Raw genomic sequence first — 23,170 nt, 5'->3', positions numbered from 1 at the left:
TGTGCCCCCGGTCTATGTGGTTGTCTAGGAATGTCTAATGCAGCTGGTAGTGCTTACAAAAATATCTTATAGGAACTCTTGTGAGGTAACTGGTTGAGGTAAATTGCACAAACTAGTCACAAACACAGGGATGTTTTTTCCTTTACTTTAGGCTATCTTTGTGAAAGTGAAATCTCCTGTTAGGAGGAATGAGGATCATTTTCATCTTTGTTACTCAGTGTCAAGGAAATGAGATCATTCTAGTTTCCACCACTCAAATGTTCCGCGTTTCAGCCAGAGGCGGATGGAATGTGTGTCTCTCTGTGACTGCAAATCAAAATAAGTGCTTTTAGTTATTCTCTGTGGTCTGTGTTTTTGGAACTATTGTGGGGGTTTTGTTGACATATCCAAGGACCCCAAATAGTACTTAAACACCAAAGCCACACTATAATATGTTTAATTTACATTGCATTAGAGAACAAAATGTTAAAGGGATAGTTCACCCAAAATGAAAATTAGTTAATGATTTACTTGGATGTCTTCAGGGTGAGTAAATCATGGGCTAATTTTCATTTTTGGGTGAACAATCCCTTTAAGTGGCATTTGCAAACAAATAATCTTTTCTCAGAACCAACTACTTTTTAATAAAATATTAATCAAAAACTAGATAAAGTTGGAAAACTTGTAGTGCTGTCAAATCGATTAATCGTGATTAATCGCATACAGCATAACATTTTGTAAATATACAATATACTGTGTGTGTAAATATTGTGATTTGACAGCACTAATAACTAGATAAAGTTAGATATAAAGTTATACTATAAAGTTGTTTTCAAATCATAAAGTTTGAAGGCTTTAAGTTTGAAATCGCTTAAGTTTGAAGTAATTTTAGATAGATAGATAGATAGATAGATAGATAGATAGATAGATAGATAGATAGATAGATAGATAGATAGATACATAGATAGATACATAGATACATAGATAGATAGATGCATCGATAGATAGATGCATCGATAGATAGATAGACCCAAATGGTTTAAATGTTTGCAAATTCCAAGTGTAAACCAAGTGTTTGTTTTTTAGTGTGATTTAATTAACTAAATGTTACTGTTTGCAGGCCATTTTTATTGGGTATGGACCAGGAATCCATTATAAGACGACTGTGGCTCCCTTCGAGAACATTGAAATCTACAACCTCCTATGCGGTAAGTTCTGTTTTCTGTTTGGTATCATGAACTTTTGAAAGAAGTTCCTTTCATCATGTTCATCAGATATTGCAGGGTTATGGTTCATCATAGAGCTGTGAAGGATGTTGCTGTTGTTCCTCAAGCTTCCTCCTGGAGACCCTCAGGACTGGGGTTTGCCTGATGGTTTGGTTTGAGGTTTGGCTGGTTAGCATGTTTCAGTTAGACCCTACAGTAGATGCTGTAACTACACCATAAAGGGGCAAAAGGAATTTACAGTTTACAGTCAAAAGATTTCTGGCAGAATTTTTTTTTTATTTGCAAGCAACATATACATCACTGCCTTTGATATCCCAGCTCAGGATGGCCACTAGTAAAGTTCACGGATTGTGCACAGTTCTAGTGTGCAAATTGCCTTTGTCCAAAAAGTACCCTTTAGCATGCTTTTAAAAAGATATATTTTTTAAAAGAATATACTTAAATTCCACCTGTAGTCAATAATTTCATCCCTTAAAACTCATCTTTGATCACCTAAATTACATATTTAAACGTTTTTTTCCTTGAAAAATATATCTTCATGCCTTATAATAGCTTGAATGTAACTCTACACACTTTGTATATGCAAATTAGCCCCGCCTCCACTCACTCACACCAGCTCAGAGATCCACTTGTTGATGATCACACGTTGATCTGATTGGTTACAAGGTAGTTTGTGACGTCAGAAACATCAGCGATTTCAAACCATGTTGTGAAGGAGAAAATACTCAGCAATGGTGTTGATATGAATTTACACATGGTTTGTCTTAAAGAATATTAAAAACACCACATAGACATTTAAGACATTAAAAGCTTGATTTTCACCACAGTGGGTGAATGTGATGTTTTTGAACACTTAATTGCAGGCAAGTGAAAATGTATTATAGTTTATATTTATAATACTGTAAATGCAATTAGCTGTTTTTGATCTACTTAAGACTTAAGCACACTTTTTGTGTCATTTGATAATTGATAATTACTTCTATTGTCTTTGAAATATGGTTAAAGTGTACTGTGCTGATAAACATTTATGGTAAAATAATCTTCATTATAATTTATATTGAAACTTGTGTGTCATCATGTATTTAAATATATTTATTTTACACATTAAAAATATTGAAGTTGCAATTTAGTAAATTTAAAATATGTATTACTTTATATTTTAACTGTAGCATGTTGTTTGGTATTACATTTAATCAAGTACTTTAGTATGCTAGTCAACACATCAAAAGTGTACTACTTTTAATTTGGCATTATTACAAAGTGTACTTTAAAAGTCTACTTAAGTGTGAAGAAACAGTCATGAAAGTTTACTCTCTTTAAGTACACTTAAGTGGCCTTTAATCTTGCTGATAATATGATATTAACAAAGAAGTTAATAATAGTTATAATAGCTTGAAGTGCACATTCAGTTCAATCTATCACACTTATTTTTCAAAGGGGTGAGTAACTGCGGTTGGGAATTTTGTCCTTGTCCTAGCTAATGCTAAAATAAGCTGCACCCTGCAGTGTGTACTGTGTGTAATTCTTTCTCTTCATCTTTGATTTGGAAAGGAAAGAATGTGGGATTAAGAGATATCAGAGTTCAGTATATGCACAATCTTTATCAGTTATAAAAGGTTTTTTTATTTTGCAACATAAACTAACGTCAACTAGCCAGCACTTCTTGCATAGGAATGTTTTTGCTCTCATATTGGTTTAAATCCAAAAGAAGTCTTATTATATGGAAAATTGTGCAGACCAATGGACTCGTTTCCCGTCACAGCCTCCGTCATTCACAATCACTGCTAAGGACTTAATGACCCACTTCGAAAACAAAGTGGCCATCATTGGCAACTTATTCTCTGACACAACAGTTGAGGAGTGACTAACAGTTAGTGACGCTACTAACTTACGTATAAAAAATGCTAAATTGCTATTTTTGTCACATTGAATTAGAACTCTTATACGAAGCAAGTTATTTTCTTTTTTGTGAGTCACTTTGTTAAATGAACCCATTCAAAAACTGATTCACCAGTCTCATGATTGCAAGTGTGACATTGCTTTTATATGAGTTACAATACATTACAATACAATACATTTTTGTTATTTTACTAGCTGTCCATTTCCTACGGAGCCCCTAAGGGACATGGTGATGGACCTCACAAACTCTATCATTTCATAAACAAAATGCACAAAATAATGTAATATTTCGTTTAATGCTGCTTTCCAGCCATGTTTTGAGCTAAAGATATTATGATGGTTTATAATAGTTTAGTGGAATTTGATCTGTTTTGTAAACAGTTGACAGTATTGTGATATACTGAGAGAAATGGATTTAAAAAAAAAGTTTTTAGTCAGATCAGTTTTTATTTAATGAAACGTATACATAAATTAATCTTTCATAGTGATATTAATAACATGCATTTAGAAAATACTGTAGATAGGGTGAATTTTCATTTCATGCCAACTTTAATACTGTCACCCTGTCTGAGGTCCTTATCCGAGCCAGATAAACTCTGCTCTGATCATCTTATCGTTATATTTAAAAAAGATACTAGTTAGGTGTAGCTAAGTACTTTTTAAAGTGTAGATTGACTATAGATGAAGTACTAATGATCAGCTTGTAACTTGATAGGCTGCAGTTTCAAAGCTTCCCCAACACTGTTACATAATGTCTGGTTTCATCACCCATTATGCTTCTCTATTCGCTCTAGTTACACTATATGTAAGCATCCTGAAAAAATATTTGAGGCCATAAATAGTATCTGTCACCAGGATGTCACAGGTTTGGCAACTCTCACACATTTGACGTAAGACACAAGCTTGTTTTAGGCTCTGCCTCACGCTACCCAACTAAATATCATGCCAAATAACAAGTCAATGCAAAATAAAATAGCATGCCCCAATTTGTCTTTAAATTTCGTAGAGTTTAATTTGGGCTGTTTTGGATGCTAACAGACTTTTACTGTTTAATGGAGTCGAGAGACAATTATACACATTACCATTTCATGTATAACCGGACGGAACTACAGGTATAACTTCAAAATGTGCATATGCATGCCACAACAGACAGAGTGAGAGAAATAAGCACAATAATTTAGATTCAAATCATAAAATGTATTCAAATCATGAAATTATATATTTTTTATAACGGTTACTATAACAGGATCTTTAAAAAAAGTCATTACATTTTGGCCCTACAGGAAAAATAAATGACATTTACCATGTTACTGCATGTATTCAGAAGACTGAATGTGCGTTCTTACAGATCACTCTACCTTTGACCTGTTTACACTTAAATTGTGCCTTTGTTTCTCCTTATTACCTACTGTATAATTCAGTAATCTTAAACAGTTTTTGTGCTTTAAAGCTTTGTATTGCCTTCAACACTTTTTATATACTATAACATGTAGGTCTATATACTATGCCTTTCTCTGTCATTCAATGTAGAGCTTACAAAATAAATGTGATTTTTGCTTTTTAGTCAGTAAAAATTTGCTAGCTGTTGACATTAGCTCTTAATGTTAGTTTGCAAGCTAACCATTAAATATGATAGGTAAAGTTAAAGGGATAGTTTATCCAAAAATGAAAATTCTGTCATTAATTACTGCCCTCATGTCGTTCCAAACCCACAAGACTTTCAAAAAGTCTTCTGAAGAGACATGATCACTTTATAAGATGAAAAGGCTTTTATACACATTATTCAGCGGATGTACACAGAGCACTCATATTTGGACCGTGCATCTAGTACAATATTAGGCTGAAGTATGGGTAAGTTGCATTAAGACGAAATTAAAAAGAATTATTGCATCCTTAAAAGCTCAAATAGGGGCATATCATTGATTCAACCAATGTCATCAAAATCTCACTCCAGCCAAGCAACCAAAGTTGGCAACCCTGATGTTGTAGATGGATGCTGCTTCTTGGTAATTAACCCAAATCATCATTTACTCACCCTCATGTTATTCCAGTCATGGATGCATTTCTTCCTCTGCTGAACACACAAAAAATATATATTTTAAAGAATGGTAATAACTAAACATTTTCGGTTCCCATTGACTTCATTTATTTATTTATTTATTTGTCCATACAATGAAAGTTGATGGGAACCGAAACTGTTCAGTTACTAACATTCTGTACAAAGTGATCCACAGAGGAAAGACTTACTAAGTCATACTGTAAATTATGACATAATTCTAATTTTTGGCTAAATTAACCCATTTAGCATGTGCCACAGTATATTGGCTATTCTTGGCTGCCTCCCAATAAGCGTATTTCTGCACTGTATTGTAAGTAGCTTAAGTAAAAAAGCTGTTTATTTCTCTTTAGATTTACTGGGTGTTCCTCCTGCTCCCAATAACGGCACCCATGGCAGTTTAAACCATCTGCTGAAGAGCCCACCCCATCAGCCGGTGTACCCCGCAGAGCGCTCGGCTCCATCCACATGCACCCCTGTGACCAAGACCCCAAGTGACCCCCGGGGCTGCACCTGTGACTCCCTCACTGAGGCTGAGGTGGGTATCACAGACATTATTCAGGGCTACTGCATTTTTCTTCCTGTGATTCATTATGTAAAACATGTTCATCTGGATCGGTTCTTACAGGGTCGCAGACACAATGCTAAATGACTATACTAAAATGCAACTATTTCACTGTGCATAGTTATGGTAGCAAAACAAATGGACTTACTGTACCATCTTTTAAAAGGAAGGAGCAAGTGCTTCTCATATCTTTTGCTGTTAATGTCCTTGCATCCAATCAAACTCTATTGTAATTTGATACAAATTCATCTGTCGCTTAGGATTAAGTCAAATGACGCAGATTCCAACAGGGAGAGACTGCATGATGTACTCTTGTCCTCAAAAATCATGAACAAAACTACACATGGTAAAAGAAAACCAATCCAGACAACACTGAACAGCAGGACATCATGATTTTTTTTTTTTTTAATGCATCTTCTAAAGGGGACACTCTTAAAAAATAAAGGTTCTTTATTGGCATTGATGGTTCCATGAAGAACCTTTTACATTCATGGAACCTTTCTATTGAACAAAACTATTTTTATAGTGGAAGATGTTTCTTTAGATTATTAATTTGTTCTTCATACTTAGAAAAAAAAGAAAAAAGGTTATTTTAAGAACTGTTCACTGAAAGGTTCTTTGGGGAACTAAAAATGGTTCTTCTACTACGGCATTGCTACGAAGATCCTCTTTTGGAACCTTTGTTTATAATTGTGCATATTGATGTACTCCTAGTGCCCCTATTGTGCTATTATGAAGGTTCCTAATTCTGTTTTGGAGGTATCCTAAAATAGGTTTACAGGTATCCAAGGTTAAAAAACACTTTAATTTTCTCATAATATAGATTGCATCACCTCATTTCTCAAAGAGTCTGAAAACGGTTTGTTTGAAGATTCAGTCTCTCTAAACCCCTCCTTTCCGAGAGCCTACTCTGCTCTGATTGGTCAGATGGCCCAGTCTGTTGTGATTGGTCTACCGCTTACAGAGCATGTCTGAAACTAAATGCCTATTACCATATCTGAATTTCAGCTCCAGAGGTTTCATCAGCACTTGATACTCAATGATACGAACAATGGCGTCGTTTTTTCTGTATCAATTCCTGCACGAAGCTACAGCTACAGTGTTTGAGGGAAAAGTAGATCTCATTCGCAGGCAGCCAGTAAAGACCAAGCTGGCATTATGCAAATTTCTAACAAGCTTGCGCAGGTATGTAACTGGAAGTGAGACTGGAATTGCTGACGACTCGTTTAGGCAGTTCAGAATCGATTCTTTCTTTTAGGAGAAAACAACTTTATTTGTTTTGCACTTTGATCTTTAAAACTTCGCAAACATTTTACATTCACAAACAGCTATATTACAATGCATGAAAGGTAATATTCGAGAAATCATAATAGGGGCACTTTAATCCCGGCCATGATATTATTAATAGATTGCAATGCTTTATTTAAGGACATTTTTGAGCATGCTTCGATAGACTTTTTCTAGGCTAAGACTAGTTCCCTTCAAAGGCGAAGGCTTTAAATCGAATGCCTACCGTGTTTTATGTTATAATCCTTATGTCTTTGAACTGGCTGTTATTAGATGACTCAATCCTAAGAACAGGAAGGGTTTCCTCTTGGTTCCACCCAAGGTTTACTCCTTACTCTTGGAGTTTTTCCTTGCCATTGTTGCTTTGTGCTTGTTAACAGGGTGTTTAAGCCTCAAATCTTGTGCATACATGGTCAATGGTCTAACACTGTAGCTCTGAGGATTTTTTTGAGTTATGATTGTTGTTTGCTTGTCTGTTCTGATCCACATCACATACACACTTTTGGCTTTGTGGTGTTGTCTGGATTTCTTTATTTTTTTTCCAGTGGTTTGTCCCAATCACATAGCTTTCCAGTTTTTGAAAGGGAAGTGAGTCAAGCCACTTGTGCTTAACCACTCCAAATGATTTAGTGTATACACTGCCGTTCAAAATTTGGGGGCAGTTATATTTTCTTTCATATTGAATTTAATACTTTTTTTCCACAAGGATACATTAAATTGATCAAATGTGACAGTAAAGACTAACATTATTACTTGTTGCTTGTTCTTTTGACATTTCTATTCATCAGAGAATCATGAAATATTTTCCACAACAATATTATGTTTTCAACATTGATCATAAAATAAATGTTTCTTGAACTGCAAGTCGGCATATTAGAATGATTTCTGAAGGATCATGTGACTGAAAATTCAGATTTGATCACAGGAATAAATTACATTTCACAATATTTCACAATAATACTGTTTTTACTGTATTTTTGATCAGATAAATGCAGCCTTTGTGTGTGTATATATATGTTTGTGTTGCTTATTCATTAAAAATGAATTTCCAAAAACTTTTTCAGGTGAAACGTCTGGACCAGCGTCTCATCAACTCAAATTCAAGTGAGTAAATGATAGTTCATATCGACACTGTTTTTAGTGACACAATTGTACAGTGAAAAACGTTCTGTTTAATCCTTTAATAGACAGCAGTGCCAAGCCTGTTAATCTGCTTTACGGACTCCCGCGTGTCCTTCAGGAGCGGTCGGATCACTGTATACTCCAGCACAGTGCGTACGTCATCGGATACAGCCGAGACATCCTGATGCCCCTCTGGGTTTCATACGCTTTGAATGCAAAGGTGAGATTAGTTTTACGGCCCCAACTATCACTCCACAGGCACAGCTGTTTTTCTGTGTTGACGTATTTGAAACATGAAGTGTACAGGCTGGTACATATTGCTTCTTGCTACTGTTAGTCAGATGTGGTATTTATAATTAAAAGGGAGGAACAGTCTTTTTTTAGAGCGCACTTTCTCATTTGACAAAGATTTGGATACGCCCATGAGAGCAAGACGAGTTATGTGGTGTACAGTATCCTCCCAAAAGTGACTGTAAAATGTGTACAGGTTTATATGCTAAAAGTTGATTTTATAAACTTTTAGGAGTACACTAGTATACGGATGATCTCAATGCTAACTGATATGGCTTAAGTGTGATGTGGTCTTTAAAGTTGAGTTTATTGTACAGGATGCCTCACACAATAGCTCATTTTGCACAGCAGGGGTTTTCGTTTGATATTTTCTGTGATAATGAATCTAATGGGATTTAAGTGAACTACGCCCTTTTTCAAATCATTACAGGACTTTAACTTCAAACATTTGTGAAAACAAAGTACACATTAGCGTACTTTTAAGAATACTTATTACAGAAATAATATACTTTAAGAGAATACACTTTAGAGCGAAGTGTATGCATTTTTTTTCTGACACTTAATCGCATGTTAGTTGATACATGAGAATGTATTAAAGGGTAAACTTTGAGAAGGACTTGCATTTAATTTCATAATTACTGCTATTATCATGGAAATATGGTTTAAGTTTACTGCCGAATATACTATAGACAAGCATTTTGGTTACTAAAATAAATAATATCATTTGTTATTGAATCTTGTATGTCATGTATTTAAATACATTTGTTATGTTGCATTTGCAATTTAGTACATTTAAAATATATTAACTTTAATCGAATAACACGCCACAGTTAAAATAATCAAGTATTTTACATGTGCTTTAGTATGTTAGTCAACACATTAAAATAAGTGTACATATTTAAAGCATGACAAAATAATTTTAGAACATAATGATTTAAAATATTATTTAAGTAAAGAATTAAAGAATATTTTATTAAAGTAAAACTTTTAACTTGATATTAAGTCTACTTTTAACTCTCTTTAAGTACACTTAAAGGAGAAGTTCACTTTCAAAAAAACTTTTGCTGATAATTTACTCACCCCCATGTCATCCAAGATGTCCATGTCTTTCTTTCTTCAGTCGCAAAGAAATTAAGGTTTTTGATGAAAACATTCCAGGATTTCCCCCCATGTAATGGATTCTATTGGGACCCAAACGGTAGAAGGTCCAAATGACAGTTTAAGTGCAGCTTCAAAGGGCTTTAAACGATACCAGACGATGAATAAGGGTCTTATCTAGCGAAACGATCGGTCATTTCCAAAATAAATAAAAAAGTTTAAGTTTTATAAGCACAAACGCTCGCCTTGTTCTGTTCTGTGATGCGCGTTGAAGACGTCACGTAATACGCAATTACATTGAAAAGGTCACACTTGACGTGTTTACAAATGTGCGGAAGGAGGACCATATACACATTTTCAAATGTATTTGTGTCAGTTTATCGTTTAAAATGCCCATTTCGTGTGCGTATCCTGGGTGTTTTAATATTAAAAAGCCAAAAAGAACATTTTCTTCAGGACAGAAATTTTTCAAGCGTGACCTTTTCAACGTAATTGCGTATTACGTGACGTCACGAACGCGCATCACAGAACAGAGCAAGGCGAACATTTGTGCTTATAAAACTTAAACTTTTTTATTTATTTTGGAAATGACCGATCGTTTCGCTAGATAAGACCCTTATTCATCGTCTGGTATCGTTTAAAGCCCTTTGAAGCTGCACTTAAACTGTCATTTGGACCTTCTACCGTTTGGGTCCCAATAGAATCCATTACATGGGGGGAAATCCTGGAATGTTTTCATCAAAAACCTTAATTTCTTTGCGACTGAAGAAAGAAAGACATGGACATCTTGGATGACATGGGGGTGAGTAAATTATCAGCAAAAGTTTTTTTGAAAGTGAACTTCTCCTTTAAGTGGCCTTTTATTTCATGAATGTTATCTGCAAGTACTACTAGTTTTTAAACGATATATACACTTTTAAGATGTGAAGTATAAGTGCAATTAAACGCTTCTTTTTCACAAGGGGAGTTTATGACGTTGAAAAAGGATGGTGTAAATGTTCTGAGGTTTAATGGTGATGCTGAAGGGAGGACAGGGAGGCCGTCTGTCATATTTTCTGACCTCACAGAACATGTGCTACTCATTATGTGGGCCAACCGCTGAGTAAATCTCAGTCTCTGGCATCATCATCATCATCACACCCAACGGGACAGTGACAGACAGACTCATCAAGTGTTTTCTCGGCTTAATGCAGCTCTTGTGTTTGTTATTGTAATTCATGTGAAATGCAATTGTGAAATGTGTTTTGACTGGAACTGACATAAGCTATGTTTTCATCCATCTATTTTCATGTGAATTTTGGGATATTGCATAAAAACATTGGATGGAAACCCCAAGATGTGCATAAATTTGAAAAAATATGCATAAACTAAGATGAAAACACATTTACTGAATAAAAATTTACTTAATACAGCACTGCACAGGCCGATTGGTGCCTGACAAACACAGTGCATTCTAGTTAGGTTTGTCTGACTTTGAATGGCTCCACTGCTGGTGGTGAATCTACTTAATAACTTCATGAATTATAAAGTATGCACACACCTCGTGAGCATCCCTATGGGAAGCAGAAAGTGTCTCTGTTTTTATCTCCTCCCCGATTGCAACTCGCCTGTTAGAAGCCTAGAATAGTTTAACTCGAACTCACCTAATAACTCATGCTCAGCAAAAAAAAAACTCACATGACTTTACCTCAGCAGAGGATGTGATTGGATAACTGGACTAACTAGTGAACCAATCTCATTTAGACATACACTCGCGAACTTCCCTGAGCATTTTCCCTCGGGGGAATCACTGACACCATTTTGAAGTGCATTCAACTTCGTCAGGTGGACGAGGGAAGTTTATTTGGATAAACCCTCGAACTCTCGATTTTGACCGAGGGAGCGAATCTAGTCAACATGTACACTTCAGACAGATCCATAGACCACAATGCACCCTGATTGTGACATCACAGCAGATCACGCTTAATTTACCCCGACACAACTCAAGAGTATGATACTGGAGTTATTTTGATGCGCTCATCTTGCACATGTGCCTTGATTTTTATTTGCACAAATTAGTTTGTCCACAAGTTGGCAACATTGTCCCAGCCTCTTATTTCACAGTCGAAAAAGAAACGGATGAGACAGAACAACAAAAAAATGTTTTGTGCCCTTCCCTCGCTAACTTCCCTCTGTCTCGTTCACTCGGATGTGTGTCGGTTAACCACATAATATCGGCTCAGTCGTTTAACCACGCTATCTTAAGCTGACTGTTATTTACAGTTATAGTTTACTGTATTGTTAGCATTTTTATTTGTGTATTTTTATATATATTTTTTCCAACAGCCCAAGCATACATACAGGCCTTTAAAATGGTGCGTGAACAAATCTATAAGGAAAAATATATATAAATAATAAATCAACTCCATATTGGATTCCAAGTGATCAAGGGCTGAGGGCGTCCCATTTAAACACGTTTCAAGCGTACCGCCAGTAGTGGGCACTAGTGCAACGTAAGCAATGAGACGCAGGGAAGTTAGCGAGGGAAGGGCACAAAGAATGTTTTTGTTGTTTCTTCTCATCTGTTTCTTTTTTGACTGTGAAACAAGAGGCTGGGACAATGTTGCCACCTTGTGGACAAACTAATTTGTGTAAATAAAAATCAAGGCACATGTGCAAGATGAGCGCATACAGTACACATTTAAATTTACTGAACATATATCCTAGTGTTTCACATAAAAACCAAAGTGTACTATGGGCTTCAAGTACCATAAATGTTGCCCAAAAGGACTTGTGTACTATATTCCAAGTTTTCTGACACCATATGATTGCTTTGTGTGAGAAACAGAAATTTAATTTGTTGAAAGTTAACTAAACAGGAATTTAGTCAGCAGAAATGGCTCTAATTTTAGCCTGTTCCTTAAACAAAGCTACTGAATGTTTCAATCGATGTTTATGGTGTTTTTGTCATTATGAAGCTTGACTGCGCTAGTCCTCCAAGGAATAACCAGGAAATGATTCTTTTATGTTCCAATTTTAGGTTATTAAATTCAGTCATCTTTATAGTATCTTCTGACTCTCTTGACTCTTAAACCGAGTGCAAGCCACAACATGAGATTGTGAAATGGCATCTCAAATCTGTCCAGAGTGGGAGTTCAGGCTTGATCTTGCAATACATTTTTTGTTGTTGTTTTTGATGTATGGGAGTAACTTTACACACAAGCATGACTCATGAAATATTACCAAATCATGCTGTTTTGGAAGGTTTAAAAGCTTAAACGTTAAGCTTGTATTTTTATGTTAGTGCTCTCATTTGAGAGCTGTCTAAACTGTCTTTATTATAAGTATCTAGCACAATTTAAGACTATTAAGCCAAGATTAGAGGTGTGTTGCTTCAACACAAAGCAAACTGGCCTTTCTCATGAGGCTCGAAAGAGTTTTCAGATGTAAATGTGTGGAAATGTCTATTTACTGAATAGCACTGACTGTATTTTCACTGTTATGTTTCTGTCAAGATTTGCGTCATACAATTGATGAGTGTTTTAATGGTCAAGTAAGCACTCTTTCATCTGAATGCTGATTTTCTTTCTGTCTTTGTTAATCCAAGGTTAGCGTGCGTACCTCAGCAGACACATGTGTGCGTGCAGATGTGCGAGTTCAGGCCAGTGCGAGACAGTCCTGCTCGTTCTATAAGAACAGTTCCACTCTGACCTTTGGCCTCCTGCATCCGCCCAGTGAGTCCAACAGGATGTCTAGATTTACTTTAAGATCTTTAAACAAAGCTCACAATTCATTTCACTTTCTGCCCCCTACTGCTAATTCAATTAGAGCTATGAGTGATATTCTTTGTTATTTATGGCTGTGTTAAAATTCAATTTGAATTATATACGTTATGTACATAAGCACCTTTTACAATTTTTTAAGAATTATATATATATATATATATATATATATATATATATATATATATATATATAATATGATAATATATAATTCAATTATAAATATGCTGTCAAATCGATTCGCGATCACATCTAACATAAATGTTTGTGTTTATATATATATATATATATATATATATATATATATATATATATATATATATATATATACATACATACAAACACATATATTAAATAAACACAAACTATTATGTATACAAACATATATATATATATATATATATATATATATATATATACATATATACATACATACATACATACATACACACATATATATATATATATATATATATATATATATATATGTATATATGTATATATGATTACATTTTATTAATTTTTTTTCATTTTATTAATTTTATTATCATTCTAAGGAAAATTTCTTCTTATTATCAATGTTGAAAACAGTTGTGCTGCTTATTTATAAATATCAACAAGGTATATTACCTTGTATATACAACAAGGTTTGTTTCTAGTGGAATTTATTGATTGATAAAATAAAATTAAATATCCCCAAAATATCCCCATTTTGGGGATATTTAATTTTATTTTATCAATCAATAAATTCCACTAGAAACAAACCTTGTTGTATTATTTTATTTTAATTTAATACTGTGAAGCTGCTTTGATACAATCTGTATTGTGAAAAGCGCTATACAAATATACTTGATTTGATTTGATTTGATTTGATTTGATTTGATTTGATTTATTATTTTTGTGGAAACGATGACACATTGTTTGTTACAGGCCTCTGATAACTAGAAACAGCCTTTATTTAAAATTGAAGTCTTGTGTAACAATGTAACAGTCTTTACTGTCACTTTTTATCAATTTAATGCATCCTTGCTGAATAAAAGTATTCATATCTTTCAAAAATAAAATCATACTGACCCCAAACGTTTGCAAGTATAGTTTAGTGGTCATTATACACAAATATTTAACCTCTCAATTCTCAAGTATTGAGAATACTAATGGCTGATTATCTTTCTTCCTCAGACTTCAGTCCTGCAGGAACTGAGCCAGACTCCTTCATTACAAGCAACATGGTGCCCATGTTTCCAGCCTTCAAAGGTATGCCGGGTTTTATATTCAGCTTATAGCAAAACACACACTCAGTACTTGAGTAAATTAAAAGTTATTGGCATGCTGGAATAATACAAGTTCCAATTCGACTCCCTATGGTTGATTGTTCTGTAGGTTTTAATGATTCAAGCATGGACTGCTGGACCCTGTTGTTTTAGTCATCATTATCTATTCATTATTTTTCTCCTACAATACTGTAACATAAACAAAGATACTAAACTTTACATAAACTAAAATACTGTAACATAATGGGTCTGGAGTGCCATTGTCAATAATCATCAGAAAATGTTGAACTTTGCATTCAGAATGGCTGCCAGATGTCAATAAGCATGTTTCCTGTTTTACTCACACAGCTATAATTCTGCATTCCAACTCATAAAATAAGAATTGCCAACTTTCTATTTGGAAAAGTGTAATAGAATGACACTAGAAATGTGTCAAGAACATGACGGCACCTGTGAAGATTTACACTTTTGAATGATACACATTCACTTCAAGCAAATAAAATGCTTTAATAAGTCAAGGTTCCTGCATTGCAAGATAGTAAAACTGTTTTGTGTACATTTGCATTAGTATGGGTGTAAAACATGATCTACAGTGCTAAGGTATGCCAGCCTACTAACTGTATCTATTATTGTAAAAACGCATTTGAACCAAAATAGACTTTTGAAAAGCTGTGCTTTTTATATTTAATGAAGATATGCAACACTCCCTGGAAAGGTAAATGCTGCCTAAAGCTGCTCTATGATTAGAATCAGTTGATCCCAGCTGAATTGAGGCCATTTATACCAGAATCACAGAAAAGAGTCCCACGGGAGCAGGTGACCTGCCAAAAAACACCTAGGATTGTTGAAAAGAGCATCCAGAGAGCTGCAGTTTTCTCAGCAGAGATGCTGTTCCCTGTTTGTGTAGGAGAGACATAACACTGGCTTCTCAGTGAGATTTCATATATGATCTTATATTTCATATGTGTTTTAAAGTTATTTTATTGATTAGCATATCAATGACACTAAAATGACACTTGATAGTATGTTTAATTTTTGTTCATTTTGAATTTATTTATATATATATATATATATATATATATATATACACTCATCTAAAGGATTATTAGGAACACCATACTAATACTGTGTTTGACCCCCTTTCGCCTTCAGAACTGCCTTAATTCTACGTGCCATTGATTCAACAAGGTGCTGAAAGCATTCTTTAGAAATGTTGGCCCATATTGATAGGATAGCATCTTGCAGTTGATGGAGATTTGTGGGATGCACATCCAGGGCACTAAGCTCCCGTTCCACCACATCCCAAAGATGCTCTATTGGGTTGAGATCTGGTGGCTGTGGGGGCCATTTTAGTACAGTGAACTCATTGTCATGTTCAAGAAACCAATTTGAAATGATTCAAGCTTTGTGACATGGTGCATTATCCTGCTGGAAGTAGCCATCAGAGGATGGGTACATGGTGGTCATAAAGGGATGGACATGGTCAGAAACAATGCTCAGGTAGGCCGTGGCATTTAAACGATGCCCAATTGGCACTAAGGGGCCTAAAGTGTGCCAAGAAAACATCCCCCACACCATTACACCACCACCACCAGCCTGCACAGTGGTAAGGCATGATGGATCCATGTTCTCATTCTGTTTACGCCAAATTCTGACTCTACCATCTGAATGTCTCAACAGAAATCGAGACTCATTAGACCAGGCAACATTTTTCCAGTCTTCAACTGTCCAATTTTGGTGAGCTCGTGCAAATTGTAGCCTCTTTTTCCTATTTGTAGTGGAGATGAGTGGTACCCGGTGGGGTCTTCTGCTGTTGTAGCCCATCCGCCTCAAGGTTGTGCGTGTTGTGGCTTCACAAATGCTTTGCTGCATACCTCGGTTGTAACGAGTGGTTATTTCAGTCAAAGTTGCTCTTCTATCAGCTTGAATCAGTCGGCCCATTCTCCTCTGACCTCTAGCATCAACAAGGCATTTTCGCCCACAGGACTGCCGCATACTGGATGTTTTTCCCTTTTCACACCATTCTTTGTAAACCCTAGAAATGGTTGTGCGTGAAAATCCCAGTAACTGAGCAGATTGTGAAATACTCAGACCGGCCCGTCTGGCACCAACAACCATGCCACGCTCAAAATTGCTTAAATCACCTTTCTTTCCCATTCTGACATTCAGTTTGGAGTTCAGGAGATTGTCTTGACCAGGACCACACCCCTAAATGCATTGAAGCAACTGCCATGTGATTGGTTGATTAGATAATTGCATTAATGAGAAATTGAACAGGTGTTCCTAATAATCCTTTAGGTGAGTGTATATATATATATAATTTTGTTACTGTTATTTATTTATTTTTCATTTTGTTCGTTTTAGTCATTTTGTTGATTTTTTTGCCATTTGTATTATACGATTTGTTGAAGTAGGCTACTTAAACTTAAACTAAACAAAAATCAGAAATGATGCTGTGGCAAGTTTTTAATAGTTTCTTTTATTTTAGTTAATGTTTATTTTATTTCAAGTAATGACATTTTTTATGGTTTTAGTTTGAGTTATTGAGCAATAATATGTTTTTGGGGAGTTCAGATTAAATAAAAAAAACCTGTGAAATAAAATAGCATAAAAATAGAAAATTGTTAATAGTGCTATAAAGCAACATTTTATTGTATTGTTTCATTTAATTATTAGCTTTTTATCAACTCACAAACCACCATCCAGATGTCACAAAACAGCAAGTTACTAAACCTAACAACAAAAGCAATGATAAAACAGTGGAAAAACAGTGGAAAACAGTGAAAATGCAACTTTATTAATTATTCACTCCCCCCAGTGCATGATGGGAACACCAGTATCATAATGTTGAGTTGGTTTACTTCATTTTATAACCTTGATATTTACACTTTAATTTCTACAAGTTTAAATGGCTTAGTAGCTTTAATCCAGGCAATCCTCACAAGTCATAATGAAGGCCTGCTGTATTTATAGACAGTATTGAGTCATTTACGCAATAATATGCCAAGTGAATTATTGTTCTGCTTTAACCTCAGAGTTTCATCAGTGGTATTTGCAACACCTGTGTATGGTAAACTCTTTCTTCATTCTGTGTTGTGCAAGTGTTCATTAAATCATTTAGAGTGAAGATCACCAAGTTCATTCCCCCACTAACTCCTCCAACATGACGTTCATGTAGAACATCATCTGCACTACATTTGAAATCATTCATCTGATAGACTAAGTAGTAGTACTAGTCATGTACTTTAGTGCATATACATAGTGATAATGTGAACATCAGAATGTGTGTGTGGTTTAAACTTTAGCTGCACCAGTATTTCATTACACATGTATCTGTTATCAGTGATTGGCTTGATTACAAAAGTTCATAGTTTATGCTTTTATCATAAGCATATTATTCAAAAGAACCCGAGTAAACACGGTTCATTCTTTTTTTTTTTTACCATTCCTTTGTGGCTCTTTTGCTCTTTTGCAATAACATGTTTGTTTTCAATCAGTTAAAATGCTTCATTTGTACCTTGCTGAAGTTAGAAACATGTCAGGGTTATTAAAGGAGTCATGACATGAGAAATAAAAAAAACGCTTTTTCACTGTCGGGCTGAACGGTCCTAAGAACGGAATTTTCCACTTGATCCTGGTACGGTACGACACAAACCTGGTACGGTTGTCCAACCGTGCCGAACCGTGCTGGTAGAATGTGTGTAGTGACGTCGCCACTCAGGATTGCTCACTTGTCTGTTGCCTGGCAAGTTAATAATAATAATGAAATTGAAAGAAATATCTGATCAACATGGTCACTATTTACATATACTATCATCTGTAAACTCTTGCGTTACCAAGGCTATGACTGATGCACTTGTATTAGATTCCAAAGAGCTCCATTATCAGCCCTACAGTGGAAAAATGAAACCATCTGTACCGGCTGGGCCGGATCAGCACGGAATGGCCCGACGATGGATAAGAGGCTACGTTTGCAAATCTTTTGACATATAATTTGGAAAATCTTTTGACATATGAGAGAGAGGTTTTTGTACCATTGAAATATCCTGTAAGTATCATAACTTAAATTGTCCTCCTGATTATAAACAAAGCATTTAAAAAATAAAATAAAGCTCCAAAAATGGCTCGTTTTGATATTGCGAGATGTGTGATGTCCCATGGGCAAATACATTCGCATATGCCCGCCTCCAGAGCAAGATATCGACAAATAGTTTTACATCATCGCACCATATGTTAGCCAATCATAAAAGGGGCTGTTTAAGTGTTAAAGGAGCCGCCACTTAAAAACTCATCATATATTAAGCAAAAAAAAAAAGAAAAAAGTAATTTAAAATAAATCATGTCATGACCACTTTAAGCATGTATAAACAGAATTATGGACAGCACAGTTATCACTTTATTGGGGATCTGATATCATGATTTCTTGTCACATAAACCCCATACTTTCATGTTTGTTGATTGTGTCACTGTTGTTCTTGTCTAATGTCTTTGTAACAGATATTTGGAATCACTTCCACAATGTTCTGCTGGTGAAGTATTCACAAGAGCTGAACGGTGTAAATGTTGTGAGCGGGCCAATATTCGATAAAGACTTTGATGGGAACTATGACGTAATGAACAAGGGAACGCCGTAAGTTTGTATTGATGGAGTGTGAAATATATACAAGCTGAACAGAGTGCACAAATACATCCTAGCACTCTTTCACAAACAAAAATACAGTAATATTGTGAAACATTTTTAATTAGTTTTCTGTTTGAATATATTTTAAAGTTACATTTCGTCACCTTCCTAAAATAAGTAATTTTTTCAGGTTTCTCAGAAAATACAAAAACGGAACCAATAATTGAATATCGTCACCTTCCTAAAATAATTGCCTAAGTCATTTTTCAGGTTTCTCAGAAAACACACAAAAAATGAAAAACAACTTCAGAGGTTCGTCCTTCTTGATGCAGCTCCCATCTTGAAAACCTTTTAAAATTTTAAAATTGCTTGTAAAATCTTTTGACTTAGGCCAAATAAAACGGCCTAAGTCACACTCTTGACATAGGCCATTACACTACAGGGGTAGAACTGCATGATCTGTTCAACTGAGGATGTGGGGATTTTACCAGAGGTGGCCAGCATCATGAGGAGATGACTTATGCAAAAAAATCATTTTTGTCAAAAAATGACTTAGGCAATTATTTTAGGAAGGTGACGATTTATTCCTGTGATCAAAGCTGATTTGGTGCTCTTATCATTATTAATTTTGAATTTGAATTGCTGCATAATATTTTTGTGAATAGCATGATATATATTTTCATGGTTCTTTGATGAAGTTTATTCATTTATTTGTAACATTATAAATTACTTTGCTTTGGCTTTTTATCAATTTATTGCATCCCTTCTGTACAAAAGTATTCATTTCTTTCAAACTTTTGAAGTGGTAGTTTATAATTATTTTAGATTTACCTTATCCTGAATGACACGTAAAAACAACAAATTGTGGTTAATGGTCACATGGTCTCTTCCTGTCTAAGTGGGCGGTTCTTGACTGGAATGAGATGCAAGTAGACCCAACTTCATGCCGCAAGACAAAAATCTGACAATATGAGATGAGAAATGTTTTATTAGGCAACAGGCCTTAGAGTTGTTTATATGCCTTAGAGAGCAGGCCTTAAGGCCTATTTATACTTCTGCGTCGAACTGCCGCCGTAGCTACATCGTAGGCTGTGTGTAGCGCACGCACCCTACGGTGTACCCTGACGTGCACCTCTCCAAAAATGTAACAACGCGTCAATTCTACGCGGACGCAAGCGCTGTGATTGGTCTGCCAGAACCCCTCCCTCAGGGTTTCACATGCTCCCTAGGTGCGCGTCAACGCGGACAACGACGCAGAAGTATAAATTAAAACCAACACGTTGCCTACGGCGTATAGGCTCCGGCGTAGGTCCGACGCAGAAGTATAATGAGGCCTTTAGAGTACCTGATGAGTTTGTTTCCTTATTGGTACCTCACAAACGGCTCATACTGCCCACTGGTGGCCAGATGTTTATTTCAAAATACATAAGACTGTATTCCTCCCTTCATCCAGATGATTCACTTCTGCTTTCAGGAACCCCATCCCTACACATTTCTTTGTGATTCTTACAAGCTGTAAGAACTCATCCCTTCCCATCCGAGAGTGTGACGGCCCTCTAGATGCTGTGTCTTTCATTCTTCCTCATCGACCTGATCATCTGGAAACATGTCATGTATGTAATCAGCCATTCATGATCTAAACCACAGCGACCATAAGCTTTTTACTGAGAAAGCAGTTGAGTAACTTGCTTGTTAGGTAACTTTTGCATTCGTGTGAACCTGAGACACTCAAGAGTAATTTTAATGTCCACTAATGTCAAGTACTTGATTATAATTTAAATACATATTTTTATTTATTTATATATTTAAATACTTGACTTACATGTTTTAGAAGAAATGACAAAGTATATTTTGGTGGACCATAAAAGCTTGTCAGTACATTCGGCAGTACACTTTAAATTATTTTGTACACTTTCTTTTTTGTTTTAACGTTTATTTCTCCAGAATGGCACAGACTACTCATGGCTCCAGGACTGGGTTCAGCTTCACGTGGCTCGAATCAGAGACGTCGAGCTACTGACGGGCTTGAGCTTTTATCATAACCGGATATCTGTTGCTGAAACATTACAACTCAAGACCACACTCAAAACGTTTTAGGATCCTCATTTTACCGCATCTGCAGGCCACAAAAGGTTCATTCGCAATGGATTTTTTTCCAACATTGAAATGCAGCTGAGCTTTACCAGACTCTAAACCAAAGACACAAGTTTATCCAGAGGGCCTTTGAACTCCTAAAATGGAAAAATTAAACCCTTTATGATCTCTGTTTTAATTCTTTAATCTCAGAGGCGATCTATTTATAACTGGGAAAGTACCGACTGAACTAGAAACTGCCCAGCAAGAAGTAACTAAAAAACTGTTTTTCAGCACACATGTTAGTGATTTGTGGTTAGACTTGATCCTGCATTCATCCAGTTAAAAAAGAAAAAAAAAAATCTAAAAATAAACTTTATCAAGAGTTTTTGCGTAAACAACGGGAAAGCCACATTTTCCACAGGAATCACTCTCAGTGTCATCTGCGTTGTTTTATTAAATTGTTCTACAGCAAATGCTCTTTCCAGCTGTTTGTAACATGTCCAAGCCGATTCAAGATTTATTTACTCTAGTATAAAAGTGGTTTTTACTCCCCCTTTAGGCCAGAAAGCAGAATTACATCAACAATTGAAGGCATTTATGTCACTGTGTCAGTTTCTGATGACTGAATTGATTCACTCTCTCAGGTCAGTTTTGATATTACTAAATCTGGATCAACATTCTTATTACATTTGTATGTTACTTTTGTTTTTCAAGGTTTACAATGTGTAAGCAGTGAATAGCATGTTGTAGGTTGTCTTGTTTGGTGAATAATGATTAAATATTTAATATTTGTGTATGTATTTTGTTTGTGCAGTTTGTTATAGTTAAATGTCATTAAGCATCACTGTCAATATTATTTACTTCAATAAGATTTTTACTACATTATGGACATTTACATTTCTTATAAAAATTACCTACTAACATTCAGAAGTTAGTTATTGATCATTTTATTCAGCAAAAGTGCATTAAATTGATCAAAAGTGACTGTAAAGACATTCATAATGTTACAAAAGATTTATATTTCAAATAAATGCTTTTCAACTTATAATGAGAGGAAATGTTTCTTGATCACAAAATCATCATTTTAGAATGATTTCTGAATGATCATGTGACTGAAGACTGACGTAATGATGCTGAAAATTTAGCTTTGCCATTACATGTTAAAATATTAATATATTTTACTATTTAAAATATAAAACGGTATAATATTTCACAATATTACCATTTTTACTGTATTTTTGATCAATAAATTCAGCCTTGGTGAGCAAAAGAGACTTCTTAAAAAAAACATTAATTCCATACTTTTAAAATGTTAGTGTGTATACACTACTCTAAGTATAAAAGGGCACCTATGAAAAATTGTATCCATGTCTTGCCTGAAGGAGATGTGTGCATTCCCCTTCTCAGGAAACCATGGTTACGTGCATAACCTGAGACGTTCCCTTTCGAAAGAGTGCGCTATGGGGAACATGCTGAAGGGATGTGCTCATAGGACGAATACACAACATCCTATGCCTGTCAAGGAAGCTGCATAACAGGGCTAGCAGTCTGACACAATAATGGATGGAGGTCAAAGGAGCGGAAGCCTCTAATAGAATGACTCTCTATAGCGAGAGTAGGCCTATAACAATGCTCTAGTTCAAGAGCAGTGACTAAGTAGACTCACAGAGAGCCTAACAACTTAGCCCCAGACTGAGCTTGGAGGACAGAGGCCTAATGATAAGGACTCTCTCTTGAGAGAGAGAGAGAAGCCTAGCTACATCCAACGTATGTTAGGGAGGCCCAAAGAAAGCCTAGCAGCTTCACACTAATATAACAGATGGAGCTCAGGGTAGTGCATAAATAATAGTTAATAGTAATCCCAACCTCAGCAACCATATCACCCTGTAGCCCAAGACTGGTTGCCCACTGAAGGTAA

At 35.4% G+C, this 23,170-nt stretch overlaps 1 protein-coding gene across 1 annotated transcript in view; it reads left to right on the top strand.

The window, feature by feature from the left end:
* Window positions 1–22,298, top strand: part of enpp1 (ectonucleotide pyrophosphatase/phosphodiesterase 1) — a 78,593-nt gene extending 56,295 nt beyond the window's left edge. The window contains exons 17-25 of the mRNA XM_084090307.1: window positions 1,100–1,187; window positions 5,514–5,698; window positions 8,077–8,116; window positions 8,200–8,354; window positions 13,110–13,236; window positions 14,464–14,538; window positions 19,053–19,185; window positions 20,651–20,789; window positions 21,121–22,298. Of these exons, the coding sequence (XP_083946433.1) occupies window positions 1,100–1,187; window positions 5,514–5,698; window positions 8,077–8,116; window positions 8,200–8,354; window positions 13,110–13,236; window positions 14,464–14,538; window positions 19,053–19,185; window positions 20,651–20,789; window positions 21,121–21,273 (1,095 nt within the window). The 3' untranslated portion in view covers window positions 21,274–22,298. The remainder of the gene's footprint in view (window positions 1–1,099; window positions 1,188–5,513; window positions 5,699–8,076; window positions 8,117–8,199; window positions 8,355–13,109; window positions 13,237–14,463; window positions 14,539–19,052; window positions 19,186–20,650; window positions 20,790–21,120) is intronic.
* Window positions 22,299–23,170: the final 872 nt, after the last annotated feature.

This window comes from Abramis brama, assembly GCF_963993115.1.
Source record: "Abramis brama genome assembly, chromosome: 18".
Lineage (NCBI taxonomy): Eukaryota > Metazoa > Chordata > Actinopteri > Cypriniformes > Leuciscidae > Abramis > Abramis brama.
The sequence above is the reverse complement of the archived record's forward strand: the minus strand, read 5'-3'. Positions and strand labels throughout refer to the sequence as shown.